A 22217-nucleotide genomic window follows, 5' to 3' on the forward strand; every position below is an offset into this window, starting at 1 on the left:
TTAACCTTTGAAAGGCTTTCCAACACGTAACAAAATATGGGGCTTCAAGATAGAAATATGACATGCCTTTCTTGAGTCATTCACGTCTTATCAGTTCACGTGGGCCATAACTCATTTGTTTGTTTGGGTTGCAACTCAATCTAACCCATGTGCCAGGTTCCCCTTACTTGAGTGAGAGATCTGCTTTGGTCTGTTTAGACTTTTTCCCTCTCCCGAAAAAGTGTTTTCAGTTGTGTGAGCTCTCAGTGATTTTTACTTTTTTAAGTGATTTCTGAAGTGTCATATTCGTGCATTACACTCGCGTGTGTAGTGATCGCAATGGATCATAGTAAAAAGGGTAACTGTAACGTTCACAGTATAATATTAATATTAATAATTACATATAATTATCATTATATATACAAAATATGTAACACCTTCATTGTGAAGGAAGGTCATCATTTCCCGGCGACATGAGCTAGCGCTGTATTGGCAACACTGTGCGGTTTCTCCATAAGCGCCGTTGTGTCTTCTGAACGTGAAAACGACTCTAGCAGTTCCAGTTATGCGGATGTTGCATCCAGTTTGCAGGCAGATGCACTCTCACTGCCACCACTCCACGGACAACTCGACAGTAAAAAGCACTGCATAACACCATTCATCTTTACACATCACACAATTCTGTAAAATACTCACTGTCGTATCACATCTCCAGCATTTGCCCAACTCTCGAATGCCTCCTTGTACATCTTGTTTCGGTAATAGTATCCTCCCTGGTAAGTGTAAGGGTAAACATGCTGATTATTATAGAAGGTCCTGGCTGCATTTATGGCTTCTTGGAAAAGGGTGCAACAACTTGATCGGCCATCAGTCGGGTTCACCTCTTCCAAATCTCCCAAATTACCTGTAACAAAGAGAGAAATGTTTTGTCTTTTCTTTCTAGAATGTTAAGTATGATTTCTGCAGTAGCAGTCATGGTTCAGAACAGGGGCACAAACTTTTGAAAAGCATTAAGTGGGCTCAAATACTAGACAATTCCTAACACTAGGTGAGAGTATTCCTTGCCCCATTAGGAGGTTTCATGGGAACTGAATGTTCTTGAATCATGTTCCCAGTTGGAAAAGCTACAAGAAAATGAACATGGGTCCCCTTGGATGGAGGAACTTAATAGCTTTTTATCATGATTTTCCTTGCACACTTTACATAACACCAATTTTTACAGGTTGTCCACTTTAGGACCATGATAAAATTCACATATAATTCCCGGTTTTCAATGCAAGCTTTCCAAGAATTCAAGCATACATTCTGCTTCAACCTTACGTATTACTCCTCTCTACACACACAGATATATTAACAATATAAAGGGTGTGTGTATATCTTCAAAAATTCAAATTCAACTCAATTAAACCATATATTGTATATTTAAAATATTCAATTTCATGTGCGGAGTTCACATTTACCATTTCACATACTAAGACTTGAAAAACATGTACAAACACAAGTCACAAATGTTACGGGACATACTAATCTACAAAAAAATGTTAATTGTGTAATAATTTCAAACTCAAATTTAACTTGTCAACTTCAAGGCATCTTATCTTGCAATAATCTTATGTTTGTCAGATTGTTAGTCCCCCTTGCGGAACAATCTAAGTAAACTAAACAGACTGAGAGAATAGTCTTATTTTCCATGCAACTTTTTCTTCTGATAAAAATATAAGCTACACTGTGAAAAACTTGCCTCAGGGTCTTTTAATTCAATAGGATTTGGATTAACAAAAGCTGCTATTTTTCATATCTACGGAGAAAAATTCATGCAGAATTTCCAGTGAGAAGCCAACATGTTTTAAAAATTTCATCGTAAAAAAATACACAGATGTTTGCCCTGCAATGAATTTTGAAAAGTTCCACCACCAGCATTCTTTGTTTGTCAATAATGTGAACCAAAATTAAATCTACAGTATTGGAAAACTGGGCGAGGGTATTGTTCACCTGCACTCATCAATAGGAGATATTTAATGGGGCTGGTAGGTTTACTAAGGCATTATTTGCTATCTTAATTATGGGGTGATATGCGGGTCATTCCATGCCAAATCAACGAAGTCCACAACCCGACCATCTCAGAATTTTCTGAAACTCTACTATTTGGTAGTCTTCATGAAGATATGAAATCATGAGAAATTGTAGCTTCCTGTGTGGCGTAGTTATGGAGTTTTGGGGGCTTGAAAATACAAAAAATTGTCGATTTTTAGTCTGCGCTAGAGACTTCCATGGATAATTGCTCTTACCCTAATTGACGTACAGAGCTGGTTGTAGTCTTGTTTGAAAGGACATGAAATAAGCTTTCCAATGGTGTTTCACATCACTATATTTAGAATAAAATCTTTTCAATGTCATCCACTTTGACTTTGGACCTTGAACTTTTGAAGATGCATATCTGCGATTTCCTTGGAACTGAAATATATTGTTAACACAAGGTTACACTATAACATAACCGAATTTCAAGTTGGGACGATTATGGGATAATTAAAGAGAAACACTTTAATTAGTAAGTGTATCTTTTTCAGCCGGTCATTTCTAGTGGTAGTTTGCAACACTGTTGTTATTTACATTTAAGAATAATATGATTATCTACAGTAGTGAAAAATGGACAAGAATGTTTGTTTCCTGAGAAATAACTTACATGCACCATAGTTCACAGGTTGTTCTTCAGTATTCATTCATTCAGTCTGCATGGCAAGCTGGCTTTCGTCCGTTGTTAAAGTGTACGTTCTTCTAGTAGCAGTGGAAGGGTCCACTTTTGTTAGAACATTGCACGTTGGGACCCAACAAATGTCCAGATGGACCAAATGGGGACATAAAAATGATCCTGATGGTCCATGAGGTTGAAGAAAGTTAATTTGTAAATCACCGGTGTCTTCAGACACTTTCTGAACACGCACTAGCCACCAGTAAATATCCAGTAATATCTGTAAATTCTAAGGCATTTGAACATATAATGAAACTATGTTCTATAAATTCATCACAGGCAGAATAACGTTTCATATGTATGACATCTTTTGTAGAAGGAAGTACTGCATGAACCTTTTGGATTCATGGAATGGAAATCGGCCACACACCATAGAAAAATCATCCTCATGGTAGGCAACATTGATGAAATATTTGCGATTTTTGTAGTGTGCTGCTGCTCCATCAGAAAAGTAAAATATCTTTGCCCAGTTGTCAGAACCAAATTTAACCTTCAAAAATGTAATACATACTTTCTGGAGTAAGTGAACTAATGCTGTATCATGCTATCTGATATGGTAACCAAATTTTCAGTTATGACTGTCAAAGAATTGGGATTTCCATAATAATTAAATAATAATAAAAATAATAAAAAGTGAATGGATGTATTGTTGTTGCTTGATCATTATTCCAGTGAAAACCTTGAGAGGCATCTTGAAACACAGGAGTAATTTTCTACAGAATCACAAAGTACAGTGTAGTGCCTATCAAGAACTGTTTCTTTTAAATGCTTGAGAAATTAAGCTTGTTGGCATGAAAGAATTTCCGATCAGGTGTGCATTTTCTCGACTAGAATTTCTATGAATTCTACAAGCTTCATTGATGTTTCAAGTGTTGATCTGTCTGTGGATATCCACTGTTTGTTCCTGCTTTGGTGTTAATTTCCAGGTGATACTTATTAATTTCAAAATATGGACTGTCAAAATTTCCACAGATCTCAAAATCTTCAAGGCTTTCTAATCTGGATGATGACCACACTTGTTTCAAACAAGACTCCTGCACACATTCTTCACTTTCTAGTTGCAGAAGTATTGCACATTAGCAAGTCTGAAATGCAATAGTGCAGTGTTGCAAACTCCCACTAGAAATGACTGGCTGAAAAAATACACCGATACTAATTAAAGTGTTTCTCTTTAATTATCCCATAATCGTCCCAACTTGAAATTCGGTTATGTTATAGTGTAACCTTGTGTTAACAATATATTTCAGTTCCAAGGAAATCACAGATATGCATCTTCAAAAGTTCAAGGTCCAAAGTCAAAGTGGATGACATTGAAAAGATTTTATTCTAAATATAGTGATGTGAAACACCATTGGAAAGCTTATTTCATGTCCTTTCAAACAAGACTACAACCAGCTCTGTACGTCAATTAGGGTAAGAGCAATTATCCATGAAAGTCTCTAGCGCAGACAAAAATCGACAATTTTTTGTATTTTCAAGCCCCCAAAACTCCATAACTACGCCACACAGGAAGCTACAATTTCTCATGATTTCATATCTTCATGAAGACTACCAAATAGTAGAGTTTCAGAAAAATTCGAGATGGTCGGGTCAGAAATGACACCTTTTTTTTTTTTTTTTTTTTTTTTTTTTTTTTTTTTTTTTTTTTTTTTGGCATGGAATGGCCCATGCTCATGTTGGTTTCAATGTTCATGCGAACCAAAACTGGGGAAAACTGAAATTGACATAGAATTATACACAGCTCTTTAGATAATATCAAATTATATATTAGGGATAGACCAGTGTGAATTTTCGCTAATACTGATAAAATATGATCAGCAATAAAAAAAAATACCTACATTCAGAAATGCTTGCTGCCCTGCATTGTGTTGTATGTGCTGTCTACCTTAACAATAATCTCTCTTTTAGTTTATGGTTCTTACAAGCACATACCCACAATATTTGATGTAATGTTTCAGAACACACACTCCCTTCATCAACATGTTCCCCCGAAACTTCACATTAAATATTGAGTTTATATGCTTGTAGGAACCATAAACTAGAAACTAATGGAATAAAGGACATGTAGTTAATTCTTGACTTGAGCATATATGGCACCAAATACAAAAGACTGGATTGTCCTAACTTTTTCTGATTTTTAACATTGAATCAAAACTTCAGAGGTTCACCCTGTATGCAACTTTTTTATAATTTGGAATACCATAACTAATTTTCAAAATAGTCTGTTGGTACATGAAGCTCCTTAATCCCTGAAATTCAAGAAATTTCCAGATAGTAGGCATATTACTTACCAATAGCCATGGGGTATTGTTTCAAATGTCTCAAATCATACAAAAGCCACAGCAGCTCCTGTTGCAAAACTGATACTTCTACTGCATCACACGTAGCATTCAGGCTGGGGTTAATGGCCGAGACTAATGCTGCTACCTCCATGTATCTCGTGCATATCACAGGTTTGCCATTCAGATACAGCCAAGAGTGGGAGCCAACTCCTGGTCCAATCGGTTGGCCTCGTTTATCTTCGTTTCCTTTACCTGTAGAAGAGGACAATGAAATAAGACACCCGGCGCTGCATTTGAGTTTGTTTGGTGAACTTAAGGCACAACAAGTGCATCTGTGAGTTACTTTAAGAAGCTACATCTCAGTTCCGATTGGCAAATTAGATAAATTTGAAGCCATTTCATGTGTACAGTTTACTTGAATGCCACAAATATTGAAGAAGGGGGAAACACCAATGTAAAAAATGTCCTTTTTGTAGTTTTTGCTCCTTACATATATTCTACATTTTGACAGTCAAGAGCACAGCCTGGAATAGGATGCAACTGCAATTATTCGTGCATGCGTGATTCAGGGTGTCTACAATTTCATAAAAACAAAATTAAAATTTCATGCTTGCCCTATTTTCCAGAAACACAGCAAATTTCCCTGACTCTTCCAGAAAAATTATACTGCCTGACTTTTCAGGATTTTCAGACCAGTACACACCCTAGTGATTAACTAGGAACTAGAAAGCTGACATGTATGAAAGCTTCCTTATGAATTGATACATGGGTCAAACAACATGTTTGACAGGAAGCTGTCACCTATGAGGCCAAGAGTTGCTCACTCAAGCGAAACTGCTTAAACTTGAGTTCATCATATTTTCAAAGTGGTCACGTTCTGTGATGAAAGTGCTTGACCTACCCCACACGTTAACAAAGAATGCAAGTCCCGCTGGCCTTTTGAGCTGCTTTCTCCAAAAATTGTGAGGCAGCTCTTAGGACAAGGAAAGAAGTCAAGGCAAATATAAAATAACATGCACATTTTATCTTTTCTTCTTCATTTCTGCAGGTTTCTACTTTGAATTAAGTGAAACCAGTTTAAATTATTAATATTTTGATTTATCCCTACTGAAATACATTAAAAATCCTAACACATTGGCCGGTGAATGCGAAGAACTTCAAATTCAAGGATACTTTGTATTATCTAATATCGCATTAACAAGGTTTTTCTATAAATGATTCTTTTTTAGATTTAAAATATGTAAACTAGAATGAAAATGAGGTGAAAATTCACGATTTTTCATGAAGCATGGTGATCACGAGAGACCGGAAGGCTTCAACAAAACTTCTTCCAGAAATACGCCATCGATCAATCACCAACCTTCCTGTGTCTCGTGATACCCATGCTTCATGAAAAATCGTGAATTTTCACTGCATTTTCATTCTAGTCTACAGGTGCACCTGAAAATTTTCAACAGATGACTGAATTTTTAAAATCAATTCTAAATATAATATTTCAAGTTTGCTTATGAAAATTTCCATTCCTTTTTTTAAAAATAATTAGTAACAGTTGGGCTGAAAAGTTCATAGGCTGACTCATAGATGGCGTTACTAGAATTAAATCCATGTGATTTTTACTTCAAAAGATACATGTATAAATTTCACAGCTGCCGGATAATTAGTTCGTGGGATATAGCATTGTGAGTGAAGGAGCTTTTGTTATTGTGAAAAAATGGATAAAAAAGAATTTCGAGTGTTAATAAAGCATGCTTTTTGGCAAAAAAAAAAAATACTGTTGAAGCCAAGGCTTGGCTTGATAAACATTATTCGGACTCTGCACCAGAAAAATCAACCGTTGAGAAGTGGTTTGCTAAATTTAAACGATGCGAAATGAGCATCGAAGACGATGCACGCAGTGGACGCCCCAAAGAGGCTGTTAAAGACGAAAACATCAAAAAAGTCCACAAAATAATTTTAAACGATCGTAAAGTGAAGTTGATCGAGATAGCTGAGACTTTAAAAATATCAAAGAAACGTGTTGGACATATTGTGCATGAATATTTGAACATGCGAAAGCTGTGTGCAAAATGGGTGCCGCACGTGCTCACAATCGATCAAAAGCAACAACGTTTTGATGATTCGGAGCAATGTTTAGCGATATTCAACCATAATAAACACGAATTTTTCCGTCGATATATTACAATGGATGAAACATGGCTCCATAACTACACTCCAGAGTCCAATCGACAGTCAGCCGAGTGGACTGCACGTGATGAACCGAATCCAAAGCGTGGAAAGACGCAACAGTCGGCTGGCAAGGTTATGGCATCAGTATTCTGGGATGCGCATGGTATTATATTCATCGATTACCTCAAAAAGGGCCAGACCATCAACAGCGATTATTACATAGCGTTGTTGGAGCGTTTAAAGGATGAAATCACTTAAAAACGGCCCCATTTGAAGAAGAAAAAAGTGCTGTTTCATCAAATGCACCGTGTCACAAATCAATGAAAACGATGGCAAAATTATATGAATTACACTACGAATTGCTTCCCCATCCACCATATTCTCCAGATCTGGCCCCCAGTGACTTTTTCCTGTTTGCAGACCTAAAAAGAATGCTCGCTGGAAAGAAATTTAGCACTGATGAAGAGGTAATCGCCGAAACTGAGGCCTATTTTCAGGCTAAAAAGAAATCGTACTATAAAAATGGCATCGAAAAATTGTATGACCGCTATAATCGTTGTATCGCCCTCAAAGGCAACTATATTGAATAATAAAATCGAATTTTGTCAAAAAAATATTTTTTACTATGTTAGCCTACGAAATTTTCAGCCCAACTGTTAAAGTATGTATTTTTAATGTTTGTGTGTTTTCTGTATTCTGTATCATGTGCACAAAAATAATTCAAGCACCAGCCCCATTTTTTCAGAAGACAGATTTTTTTTTTCAAATACAGGCTAAGAAGAACATGAATCCAACGGTTAAAGTTACACATTTTGAAATGTGATGTTATTTATTAATTAATATGATATTGGATTAAAAGTAATTAATTCTTGCACTGATGTGGAATCCCTAAAGAAGGCTTAACAGCGGGAATAACTATGCAATACATTCTAATATATGGCAGACTCTACCATATTGCTGTAATTTTAAAATTCAGCCAGCAACAGTGAAAACAATTTATAACATTTTTATTATCCTGATTTAATGCTACACATGATACAGTAAACATACAAACATTAAAAAAAACACATACGGTACTTGTTATTAAAAAAGGGTAATGGAAATTTCCATAAGTGAACTTGAAATATTATATTTAGAATTGGGTCATTCAAAAAAAAGGGGGGGGGTTAGAAACGAGCAGTGATCAGAACGCTACATTTTAAAAGTAGCTTCGCTACAGCTACAGCTACTCTTCCAAAATGTAGCTCGCTACGCTACTCCTGTTCGCTACTTTTTGCGCTACTTCTGCATAAAAAAACTTAAAAACAACCATGTGGATATTAAAAAATCCCCTACTACTGGTAAATAGATTCTGTTATTTATTTTCATGATTCCTGTCATTCGATAATTTTGATAGCAGTGTTACTTCAGTTACTTATTTTTACTATAGTTTTTGAGAATAACATACCTATTCAAGTGGCATTTCAATTCGAATATGATATATGAATATTGCAATTAGGGTGTTACCCAAATTAATGATTACAACTATACACAAATGAAATTTGGTAGGATTACGTATTTATGTTCACATAACATATTTTTCTTGAGAATAAATATTTAATTTTTTAATAGACTGATATGAAGGCAGCATTTGAAATGAAAAGTACCTGGGGCCCTTTCTTTACAAAAGGGCTCCAGGTTCGATACCCAGCGGAGGCACATAGTGGCTCGGATCCAGTCTCGATCAGCTTATCTATGCATAAAATGGACTCAAAACAAAAACTAGGAAAGACGCCAAGTTGGGAGGATGGGATCCTCCTGCTCCTCCATTCCCTACATTGCTCATCATCATTCATCATTCTTCCTCGTTCTCACAATTAGCCGAAAGTGGCAGAAAGCGACTATAGATAAGAGAATAATTAAATAAACCATTCATCCTCATTGTCATGATTGAGAAGAGTTGAAGAATAGATGAGGAGGTAAACAGAAAAGGACAAATGGGTGGTGGACTATATCAAAGCGTTCGAATATGAGGAATATGGAACAGGGATGTACTTATGAAATGAAAGAAGGTAATATATAACACATACTATGTGCCAATAATTACATGACATAGACAGACAAAAAGAAGACGCAGGCAGTGGAGATGAAATTTTTAAGGAGTCTATGGGAGAAGACTAGAAGGGATGGAATAAGGAATGAGGAGATCCAGACAGTGGATGTGGTGAACCTTCAGGATAGGATGGGATAGATCAGGCACAGATGAGAAGGTTCGGACACATGAAGAGGATGGATGCAGAAAGACTACCAGTAAGAAGTTATAATGTACACGGAGTGTGAATAAGGCTAAGGGGGAGACCAAGATGTCGGTGGAAAGAGCAGATAGCAGTGTGTGTTAGGAGAAGAGGACAAGATTGGAACACCGTGGAAAGAGAGGAGTGGTGAAAGACCAGGAAAAAATGGAGAGGCTTGACTTCTATGCCGACCCAGCCAGAGGCAGGAAACGGCGAAGGATGATGATGATGATGATGTCATGATTAGCAAAAGTTACAGAAAAGTGACGCAAAAGTAGGAAAAATACATAAATTTGAAAACTATGTATATTAACTAAAGAAAATTGTAGTTTCTGCAGGAAAGTCAATAGCTCGTACGTACTTTTACAATATGATGCAATATATTGAGGAAACTGTCGTGTAAACCCGAGTGTTCTAAATGTATTGTAATTTTAAAATTTGTGAACAAATATTATCGCAAAAGTAATTGTAATTCCAGAAACTCTATCATTCTTGTAACAATACTGACAATGATCAATGCTGTTAACGTGCTGAGCAGTGGAAAATCCATCGCTCGTTTTTGCACTGCTAGTTGTGTTTTACACAGCAATTAATGACATTTTGGTGTCTCTTACACCATGGATATCCACAGGATTTATTCCGGGGGTGATGCAAACGAGGCACTTTTTTCCAGCGGTGTAGAAAATGAGGCATGTTTCTCCCCAAAATAGCGATGCATCTAAAAAAACGTAGCTTTTAGCTGGAATATATTCATATATGTCAGTTAGTTATCTGGATATCTGATAATCTGTATTTCCATGTAATTGACTTTGTCTTTATGAACCTCCTGCAAAATTAAAGGTTATTGTCGATTTCTTCTGACGCTGTTGCCACATTCAAAATTCACCTCAAAATGCTTGGAAAAAATGTAGCTGTAGCGACGCTACTTCTGACCACTGGAAACGAGGAGATGATTTCACCAAAAATTCAAATGGTTGGAAATTAGTAAAAATAATAAAACCTTCTGTCCTTAAAGAACCTAATGAAATGCTAACCTTGGCCAAGATCATTTACTCTTAGGCCCACTTTAGACAAAACCATTTTTCTTAACATTTATGTCATGACCAAAAAGCTACCGTGTAAAGTGAGAAATGTTATGGCATTTCTCAAGGATAGAACTGGCTCTATTTTCGTAGCATAACCAACTATTTCCGTAGTATAACAAATCAGAAGTGACCTCATTGTCACAAGTGCAAATGTAATGGCGGTCGCGTGAGATGAAAACAACGTATCACTTCACACTTTTAAATGACGATAGCTATTCAACCGAGAGGAATATAGTTTCGTATTAAATGGTTTTAGGTAGAGAAGAACGGCGCTGATTAAATACATACTGTATAACGTTTACTGTACACGTATGGAAGAATATTTTAGCGTTTTCAATTGTAAACACTGTGCACACAGCATTGACGGTGTAACTCAACATGCCTTTCGTGCTGTATGGATTGTACATTGTAATTGAAACAGCTAACCGAAATGTTCCATAAAATGCTTTCGTTTTTCTTGTATGTACGCATTGCTTGCATTGTACAATTATTTCTCTTGTAGTTTACGATTATTACAAGCACAAGAATACAGGTTTTCGTTGTGACGCTTCAGAACACACACTCCCTTCATCCGACATTTATTTTTAGTTTGACTAAAGATACAGTTATAACAATGGTTAACAATTTTTTAAACAAAAAGAATCCGTTATACAATGGATGTTGTCAATGTTACATTGTTGTAATGTAACAACCTAATTGTGAAAGCAAGCAGTCTTTTTTATTTCAGATAAAAAAAATTGATCACATTATTTTTTATTTAAAAATTATGAATCCCAAATATCATCAGGTAATTCAAAGTCATCATTGTTTTCACAAAGTCTCTTGATGTTTTCTGTTACATTAAATGTTAAACATGGTGGCTTACTCCATTTGTGCAAAAGAAAACTCTATAGTGGGTCTGTGTTACCATTTTCATTATTTAATTTATTCCATTGTTCTTCTGCAATGAACGAAGCTTCCCAGACATTCAAATCTATGTTTCTCTTCGATGATGTGAGCTAACAAACCTGTTCTTGGGTTTAGATTTATAATGTCCAAATCGTGTTCGTGCAGAAGAAAAAAGATTATGTAGGACAAAGAGCAAGGAAAATGGCAATAAGATAGCACCCCTACTCACGACCGGATCAAGAAAGTGTGGTGCGTTACCCCCCACACCCACTATATGCATTTATGGTGAGGTGCTAAGCACTGGGAAGCACTTTTTTACTAAAGCCAGCTTTACTTAATTAGAAAATTAAAATTTCTTATATTGGTTTGTCCACGAAGGAGACTTTCATCCCCATAGAGTGGATTTTGAAGTCCTGCTGTGTACTTCTGTATAATTTCCATATTAAGCAACCAAACTTTTTACATACTTAACATTTACCCAAGGGGGGGAGGGGGTGGAAATGCCAGGCCCACCACCTCTATTTTTTGGATTTCTCAAACTGAATTTTTTTATAAAAAATTGAAAATAAGTTACATTGATCCCTAATGTGTTCCCAATATTTCTGTATTACTTTTGTTTATAAAAACATAAATCAATGTAAATAGGAATCAAAATGCACTAATGGTCCTATCAGGTGCCATCTTTGAAAGTGTGTCATTCGAGATACTTATGCCAGTGAGAGTTTACGATTTGTTGGTAATGATGGTAATTTTTGTAATTATTAATATTATTCTTAACTAATAAAATAAACAACTGCACCTTTATAAACAAAAAAGCATTAAGACAAAATTATGTGTTGTGAGCTTAAGTGAATGGCAAAATATGTGTGCAACATTTATGTAATAATTGGTTATTATTTCTCATTAATGATGGTAATTTTTGTAATTATTATAATTAATAAATAACTGCACACATATAATCAACAAGGGAAGCAGTGATTCAATGACAAAATTGCTTCTTGAATTTAGCGATAAAAACAAGTGTGGGCCTGTGAGACCCCTTCCTCTCAGGTAAATTTCTTGTATGGAGCAGGTAAACTAGGTGGGTGGGTGATTTCATCTCAGACCATACAGGCACTGTCAACTCACCATCATGGATTTTGCTGAAAAAATATATATGTTAAAGGACCACATGATACATGTCCAAAAAAAAAATATATTTTCCTTTTCTGTTGATTTGTTACAGTGTTACAAGCTCTCAAAGAAAGACACTATTTGATAAAAAAAAATATATATGCAAGGGAAATAATGCAATATTCAAACCACTAGAAATCAAAAACGAAAAATGGTCGAGACTTAAGGTTTCCTTCTATAACACCATTAAGCCTTGTTTCCATGATTATGAAAAACTAAAATATGCTGACCAAGGCAGTAATTTATTTTATAAAAAAACATAAACTAACGTAACGTTTCAACCTTCTAGCAAGGTCTTCTTCAGACTCTGTATCAAGTACAAAAGTAACCAGATACCACAAAAGACCATTATATATACACAAACATTACTCCCTCCAGACTATTTAGAAAGTTGTTTGGAACTTTCTAGCAGATGACTTTCACTTGCCAACTTTACTTTCACCTAAAAGGCTAAACACAATTACTTCCATATAGAATGTGGTTGGGCTTTTAATCTCACACTCTTTTCCCTTCATTTTTCTTCCTTCTCCTTTCCTCTTTCTCTCTTGTCCTTTCCACTCTTTCCAAAATCTTCTTCCATTCTTTGTTTAACTTCAGTCCCCCATTCCAGTTCATTGTGTCTTCTTCACCTTTCTTCTCTATTTCCTTGGCTTCCTTCCATTTTCTCACTAGCATTCTCTTCTCCCTTCCTATCTGCTTAGCCTCATCCCACTCTATGTCATGTCCTGTTTCTCTCGTGTGTTTAAATATTGCATTTCTCTCTCTCTTAAGTCGTACATCATCCCTATGTTGTTTCAACCTGTCTTTCAGCCTGTTTTTCGTTTCTCCTATGTACACACTCTGACATTCTTTACATTTCACTTCGTAGATAATCCCTTCCTCTTCCTCTTCTCTGTTTTCCTTCTTCTTGTTAGCATTCCTCACTATTCCTAAGATGCTTCTCCCTCCCTTCCTGTAAGTTTTAACTCCCGCTTTCCTAAGCACTTTGCATATCTTTTCTGTGGTCTTCCCCATACTCCTTATTCCAAACCTTCTCTCCTCTTTTTCTTTCTCAGAATGTCAGTGTGTTATGTGTGGATTATGGTTTTCTTCCCCTGTATTATTTTAGTTTTGTCCAGCCCTGGTTCCAGGAATATGATGTGTGTCCTAATGAGGTGATAAGGGTGACAAGGGGTGCACTCGAGCATGCCTGAAGAATGAATCATTTCGCTTTTGTTTTGCCCTCAAAATTGGATCCACACACCTTCGTCTTCTGATTTCCAGGTAATTGAAAACCCGGAATATCATTCTTGAAACATTTGACGTAGAATCCAATCATACCTGGCTGATTGACAACATCCCCCGATACAATAAAATTAGCTTTAGAAATTCCTCTGTTACTTACCATGCCATGTAACTTCTGCAGTTTCGGTGCCGCTCTCCCCAAACACGACCCAGGCATGATCTTCAGACAATGCGAGATGGACATCGCTGAAACCCAGCACTTGGCAACCGGCAACAACTGCAAACGCCACTCCAAAGCAATCCAATTTGTTGCCTGTGGATCAAGGATTGAACAGTTTAATAACCACATTTTATATGCTCGTCACACAGCAATTTGCGTACTAAAATACATTATTGGTTACTTTCTAGACTTTTACAACTTCTTTACATAAATCTAAAACTCACTGCAACATTAATATGTCGACAGATACTTGAACCCACCACTACTGATACATACCATTCCTCAATTTGTGTCAAGCATACATTTTCAGTGAGAGCTTGGCAGGTTAGGTATGTTATGTTTGATGCTAATAGTATTTGCTCATGTTAACGGAGCTGTTAACTAACTGCACCCACTCGTGAATTATGTTCAATTCTTTTTTTGATCAACAGAATTAATGTTTTATGTAATATAAAATTGGATCCATTGTGCAGAAAACACAAAAAATGGAGATATTTGATCCGAAAGTATGACCTACGTAAGTAAAAACCTGCCACCTCGGAGTACTTTTGCCACTTTTTGTTAGGGAAAACCATTTGCATGCACACTAAAATAGTGAAAGAACATGCCAGAAATTGCTATCAACTCCAAACCTAATAGTGTAAAATTATAGCTGCTGTTGAGGAATGTTGGATGCTATTCACTTGCATGCAGCCTTCGGGCTGTTCCTATTCATGGTAAGATAACACACTAAGGTAACAGACATAATTTATTTCACAATAACACATCTATGCGAGCTAAAAACAATGGAGACCATTCACAAACAACATAATCTTCATAAACCATGCCACATATATCACTTTCTCAAGGGAGTACAGAGGATCAGGGTACATTTTCACTCTATGTATGTATAATTAATGAGATTTTGGAAGGGGTATAGGATTTCTTTGTTATTATTTATGTGGGTCATACTTTGGGACCAAATATCTGTACCCATGCTAAAAGTGAATTATTTGGAATGGTTTATGAACATTATCTTCGTCATGTATGGTTTCTGTTGTTATGTGTTATGGTGAAGTCAAGTACCTGTGTTTCCTTAGCCTGAAGCAGCGCAGCCCAAAGGCTTTCCGCAAGTGAACACCAGATGGAACGTAGCCTGCCGTTTCATTAACACAAAATATTAGTGACAAAAGTCAATAACTTACAATAAATATTAATTATTTTGCATTAAAATATACTATTAAATAAAGCAAATCAAACACAAACTTAAGAAAATAAAGTAGAAGTGAAACTATTATTAAGTGTGTTAGACTTATTGGTGTTTATAATTTTACGTAGTCTGTTAGTTGCACTACGGTGTATGTTTATGTGAGTTTTGAGTTTTCTTTTCATTTTTTCATATGTATTCTGTTAACTTTGCTACGAATATGAACGTTCCTACTATGTCTAGCATTTTGGGGTTTTAAGACTAAAGTAATGTTTGTAAATTTATGGGAGGTGTTATTTGTAATTCTTTTAGCTTATCGAACATTTCCGTAAATTTCAAAATGAACTAATTTTATAGAACTATGAAGTACTTTGTGGTGTCTGTTAAGAAATGAAAAAAAAAAAATGGGCTGCAGATGCTAGTAACTTTTATTAGTAAATTGTGCAAATTATATGCACTCACAAACAATATAAACTTTAATGCAATTAAAAACAATATTAACATTAAGATTAATTCAATTTGTAATTTGCATGGAGTAGGACAACTTTTCGTGGAATGCCCACTTTTATACTCCATATAAAACATAGAAATATATAAATTAAAAACAATCCAACATAAATCTCACAGCGGCTAGATTATTCGTTATTCCCGCACCATGACACAAATTAGACACACACACATACAAAGTTACTAGATTTAACTTTCAGGAATGTTAGCACTAGAAGAGTGAGTATTTACTTGCACAATTGAGAAACATCACTTTTCACGTCCTCAGTTTTACAGTTCAGTAGCTTTCGATTAGAAAAAAAGAGCCATTAACCCACTGTACCCCATTGAGAAGTATGTTTTTTTCTCATTTGACAGATTTCTATGTCATACATAATACAAAATTGGTTCCAGCACGTGGAAAACACAAAGAACGGAGATATTTGATCACAAAGTATGACCTGCAAGTAAAAACCTGTTATCTCCAAGTACCTTAACAATTTATTTAAAAAGTAAAAAAAGTTTTATGCACACTCATATAGCTAAAGAACACACGCCAAATATGACACACCATCAAACTAAGCACTCCTAACTTAACAAAAAACATCGAAAATTGTTATCAATTAAATGAAGGGCTCGGGTGTAAAACATGGCAAGTGACATTTTGGTCATTTCTGAGTTCATTAAGAAAAAATGTTATTAAAAACTATACTGTAGATAAATCGCTTTCGCGTTGTGTTTACCAATTTCAGAAGGCTTCACTGAGTCCAATGCAAATTCTATGACATGGCAATTTCACTCGAAAATTGATGGACGACACATTTTAGTTTGTAACTCAAAAATTACCAAAGTGTCATTTACCATGTTTTACACATGAGCCCTTCAAATATCAAAATACTATTTTATATGGGAGCAATTACAGAATACCGAAAGTATCTCCGATTGCTTTCAAATTCGGCATACTCAGTAATTTTGGCATCCTAATCACGAATCTGCAGTTGAAAATTGACGGCCACATCTAGAAAATGCGAAATAAGTAGAAATAAGGGGGTCCGTGAACAAAGTAAACACCAATGATTTATGAAGGAAACAACAATTTTTTGCAATGATTAACGTTCAAAAACTATGTTTATGAATACCCTGAATTTTAACTATGCTTGCCTTGCCTAACCTAACCATACGTGAATGGTTCGTGGGGCAAGTATGTTTTCCACATTTCATTTACTGAAGATGCCATATTGTCACATGTAAAGCCACACTTAATGGAACGGATAGCGAACTTTACTTGTTCACATTATTAAACATGGCGACCATTAGTGTATCGACAATCATAGCGGTAATGTAATGTAATGTAATGTAATGTAATGTAATGTAATGGCATTTCCCATTTTCTAGACGTGACCGCCAATTTCTAACTGCAGATTCGTGATTTCGAAGGTCAAAATTAGTGAGTATACCAAATTTGAAAGCAATCGGAGATACTTCTGGTATTCTGTAATTATACCTTTATATGTAATGCCAAATCAAGTTGGAACAAAGTATGGTATAAATTTACTATACCGGAAGTATCTCAAATTGCTTTGAAATTACACATACTCACTAATTTCGGTCTCGTAATCAAGAATCTGCAGCTTAAAATTGGCGGTCACTTCCAGAAGTTGCGAAATTATGTGAACATATTAACGCTATGATTGTCGATACACTGTTATGGTAGCCATGTTTTATGATGTGAACAAGTGAAGTTCGCTACCCGTTGCATGGAGTGTTGATTTGCATTTGAGAAAATGGCATCTTGCATAAGGTGGAGAAAATGTTTGCCCCACAAACCATTCACGGTAAGGTTAGCCAGCATAGTAAAAATTAAGGGTCATCATAAACATAGTTTTGAAACGCTAATCATTAAAAAAAATAGTTGTTTTCTTCATAAATCAAGGGTGTTTACTCCATTGACGGACCCACTTATTTAGTCTTATTTTGCATTTTCTAAACGTGACTGCCAAATTTCAACTGCAGATTCGTGATTAGGAGGGCAAAATTAGTGAGTATGCCGAATTTCAAACAAATGGGAGATACTTCCGGTATCGTAAATTCGCTCCAAAAGTATATGGTATCATAGCTTGTTGACACAGATGGCAAAACTAGCTTTGAGAACACATAAATCTTTTTTCCTATCTTGTAGAATGAATACTATTTTCATGTTAATGCAAAAGCATACCTCATATTTATCTGCCCAACAATGTGCTTTCATTCCTTTGCATTTTGTGAGCAAGTGGAAGAACAAATACATGCAACAACAAATTTTTACAATCCTAAAGTAAAGATGATTATTTGAAAGTGCACTTTCAAAATGCATCCATGCAGGCTTATACCATAGTTCAAATCATATGTTGTCATCATATAGTTACACTTGATATACCTATGCCTCTAAACTCGAATAGCTACATCTTTCACTGTATTACATCTAATAATGTTATAAATGTGGATATGGCTTATTTCGTTATTTAATATTCTTTAGAAGTATATTCAAACCTACAGCTTTAATTGACCAGGAGCTTTTTGTTTGTACAGAATAATAACTGCAACAAGATGTTAACAGCTGCACAATTTTGACAATAATTGATATTTCTACGTACAAGGTAATACGAAAATCCATTCAGGTACCAGTTTTGTATGGGCACAACACCTCTCACTCATTTATTTTGTCATTTCTAACATTCGTACTTACGTATTCTGCATTGCGAAAGATTCTTCAAGGTGGAATTATGCTTTTTTCACGAAAATAATTTCAATTTTTAACATTACGAGTAATTATTGTTCTTCCAATTTTTGCTTGCGTAACACACAATATGGCGAGCACAGCTTGACAATCATGATCAAGATCATGGTACTAATCTAATATTCCCCAGACAGATTTCTTCATTTTTACAGAAGAAACAACTTACGGTAATAAGTTACTGTTGCATTGTCTAACATCTGGAAGGTGTTTTGTGTGATGTGGGAATGTATGACAGCGAAAATTCATGTTCTTTTATGAAAATTAATTCTCTGACGGAGAATAGCCTTTGGAGCATACACTTTCATACATCATCACGCGTCGTGATTGTGTTTTGTTCATGTTCATTGGGTATCCAGTGTTTCGAACTGTCTGTGTTTGCAACGAAAGTTAGAAACAAGACGTGTCGTGGAAGCGTGGTGAAATTTGTACCGGGTGTGGAACATCCAGTGGATTTTTTAATTGAACATGAGATCGTGAAGAGAGGAAAGTCCAAAATGTGGCAGTGAATGTAAGCTACTCGTTACAAGGAATGGGCTGTGGGTATATGCATGTTCAAAGAGAGTCCAGGGATGTGGGACGTTACGGTTTAAGAGAGTTCCGTGTAGATTTGAACAGGAAACTGATTTCGTCAAATTTACAATTTTTTTTCTCATTTGGGGGCAGATGACTCCGGCCAATTTCTACCATGCTTTTAACAGGGACTATAGAGAAAGTCGGGTAGCTGGAGCAGAGCGGAGGCGGGGCCGCAGTAGCGGTCAATTACCCCAGGGGCGGAACCTGGAATCGGTGGGAAATTTGGACTCAAAAATTTCAAGTGAAAATAATTTTTTACTTTAAATTTCCCACCGATTTCGGGACGGATAGCCCCACGAATCATTACAATTTTCTTCGTAAAACAATGCAAAAAACATATATATAAAAAAAGATCAGATCAGCTTTTTTCACGGGTATTTCTTGGGTTCCGAAGGTTGAAACACTGCATAATGAATGACAATCGACAAAACACAAGCACGACGTGCGATTATCTAAGAAGGTGTAAGTGCCATATTGTGTCTCAGGCAAGTGAAAACACTACAAGAAAGAAGTACTCGTAATGTGAAAAATTGCAATTACTTTGATCAAAAAAAAATTGAATACACCTTAAAGAATGGGAATGACTTGAGATGACCGGACCCCTCTCCGATTTTCTTCATATTTGGCATACTCACTAATTGAGGCCTCCTAATCACGAATCTGAAGTTAAAATTTGTCGGAAATGTATAGAAATTGCAAAATAAGCGAAAATAAGGCGTTAGTTTTCGGAATGGAAACTTGATTTTCACGAATTTTTTTTGCTTCACAACCAAATATATATATTCCTGATACTACCACGACACCAGATTTTAACTATGTTTGCCTAACCTAACCACGCCCCAATGATTCGTGGGGCTAGAGTCAATGGTTCACAATTATTTCGAATTTCTAGATCCTGATACTACTACGACACCAAATTTTAACTATGTTTGCCTAACCTAACCACGTACGTGCCAATGGTTTGTGGGGCTAGCGCCAATGGTTCGCAATATCTAGACGTGACAGTCAAATTTTAACTTCAGATTCGTGATTAGGCGGCCTCAATTAGTGAGTATGTCAAATATGAAGAAAATCGGAGAGGGGTCTGGTCATGTCAAGTCATACCAAAGAATGTTCCACGAAGCAGATAGGTAATTACGAATATCAAAAATTGATGAAATGAAGTTATAGGTGTCCGGGGAATACCAAATTTTGGTAATGATCAGATATACCGGAAATACATTTCTTGAAATTTACAGGAGAAAAGACGAGAAATTACTTACGGAATTTAGTTCTTGTGAACTCTCTGAAGCGGGGAAAAGTGTTTTTTTTTTCGAATTGTGCAAGTTATTCGGCCTCTAAATAAGGCATTTTTCGACATTCATGTATCTCCGTTGCACAATAGCTCGTGCCACCATTACCGTTGACTACGTGAATCAAATGTTCAGTGCGTTCGATTATGTAACCCCCCCGTCAGTGTAGCAACCACGCGGTAGTTTTACAAGATGACGTGTGAGCGGGATTTTTTTTCCAATTTAATTTTTTATGTTTGCCTAACCTAACTGAACCTAACCTAACCTTCCGTGAATGGTTTGTGGATTAAAACAATTATTTTTCAGTTAATAAGTGTTAGTGTAACAACCACGTGGTAGTTTTATAAGATGTCGTGTGAGCAGTTTTTTTTCCCAATTCAATTTTCTATGTTTGCCTAACCTAACTGAACCTAACAAAACCTTCAGTGAATGGTTTGTGGATCCATTTTAGCTTAAAAACCTTTTGTGAATAGATTGTGCGGCATTTATCGGTTCATAAGTTCGGAAACACTGCATATCAGCTGACAATACACAACGCGAGTCAAAATTTGGCCGCCAATTAGCAACGACCAATAAATACTTATAATGTTAAAAATAACGCTTTTTTCATTGTAAAAAAAGTAATCCCTAGTTGAGAAATGTTCCGCTATGCATATGAGGTAAGTAGAAATGAATTTTATTTAAAAATAAACGAGTTAAATGTGTTTCCGGTATATCAAACTGGTACCTAGATTTTTACCGATAGATCATCTGTGGGTATGTAGTATTTCCAACCTTCTTAACCAAAAAATGCCCCACAAACCATTTACGGTAAGGTTAGGTTAGGCAAATATAGTTAAAATTTGGGACGCAGTAACATCAGGAATGTATATTTCATTTTTATGTCTTCTTGTGAAACAACAGCGTGGTTGGAAACACTGACAGGGGGTTACATCCGGTTCACGTAGAGGAAGGAGATGAAAGCGTCGGAGAGATATTTCTCTTGAAAAATACTTGAATTCCCGGTGAAATTGATTCAAAACTCATTTCCATAAGTAGTTTCTTCTATAAAAATGGAGAAATACGTTGTGCCGATATGAAAATGTTTCTATCCAATCATAATTGGGCTTTTCTTAAGCAATAACATTCCTAAATTAGTTTATGCTCACCTGTCAGGTAACTGTAAAGGCTCTGTAGATGAGCCCGATCTTTGTAATAACTTCGGGTTAAGGAGTTCCAAATCACATCCGATACTCTCTTCACGAGTTCTCTTGTAGCAAACTTATTCTTACCGTATTGTGTTAAATCAACTGAACCTTTGATCTCAGCATTAAATTTTGCATATAGGGCTTCGACAATGTGATACTGCAGTGGAGGAAACTTCACTTCATTACGTGCGTTTGTCTCTGTTGGACTAGTGTCACTTTCCTTCGGTAAAGTGAGTGTTCTGTTGCATGTCATTGAGTTTTCAATACCTCCTACAATAATTGATAACAAAGCTAAATCTGGTTCACGCAAATTCTCAATTTGATGTTTGAATAACGTTATAACTGTTGAAATATTTTCCAGCGGGAAAAATCGCTTAACTTCTCGAACACCCGCCATGACGTATTGGCACTTTTAGCACAGTAAATTGCATTTATTACAAAATCGGCAAAACAGAAAATGATGTGAAAACATAGTAACCTCTGTTATTTATATAATTTCACTTTCTAGTACGTAAATAACGCTGGAACAGGCATCGAAATCAAGAAATCTGTACATGTAAAAACTTAGACAACCACCACACAACAAATGCTACTCCATCGCTGGATCGAGTCTCTTTTGTTTCTAACATATTTTCAAATATTTAAAAAGTAAAGTACAAAAATATGTTATTGTAAATA

General features: G+C 35.8%; 1 protein-coding gene across 2 annotated transcripts in view; it reads right to left on the reverse strand.

Annotated features, from left to right (window-relative positions):
* The window catches only part of Mnn1 (menin 1), a 33887-nt gene extending 11740 nt beyond the window's left edge, over positions 1 to 22147 (reverse strand). For both annotated transcript variants that reach the window (XM_083124891.1, XM_083124890.1), the window contains exons 1-4: positions 21501 to 22147; positions 13980 to 14132; positions 5020 to 5262; positions 676 to 883 (exon numbers count right to left, since the gene is read on the reverse strand). In XM_083124891.1, the coding sequence (XP_082981017.1) occupies positions 676 to 883; positions 5020 to 5262; positions 13980 to 14132; positions 21501 to 21936 (1040 nt within the window). In that variant the 5' untranslated portion in view covers positions 21937 to 22147. The remainder of the gene's footprint in view (positions 1 to 675; positions 884 to 5019; positions 5263 to 13979; positions 14133 to 21500) is intronic.
* Between the last annotated feature and the right edge of the window lie 70 nt (positions 22148 to 22217).

This window comes from Lepisma saccharinum, chromosome 7 (genome assembly GCF_977018435.1).
Source record: "Lepisma saccharinum chromosome 7, izLepSacc3.1, whole genome shotgun sequence".
Classification (NCBI taxonomy): Eukaryota; Metazoa; Arthropoda; class Insecta; order Zygentoma; family Lepismatidae; genus Lepisma; species Lepisma saccharinum.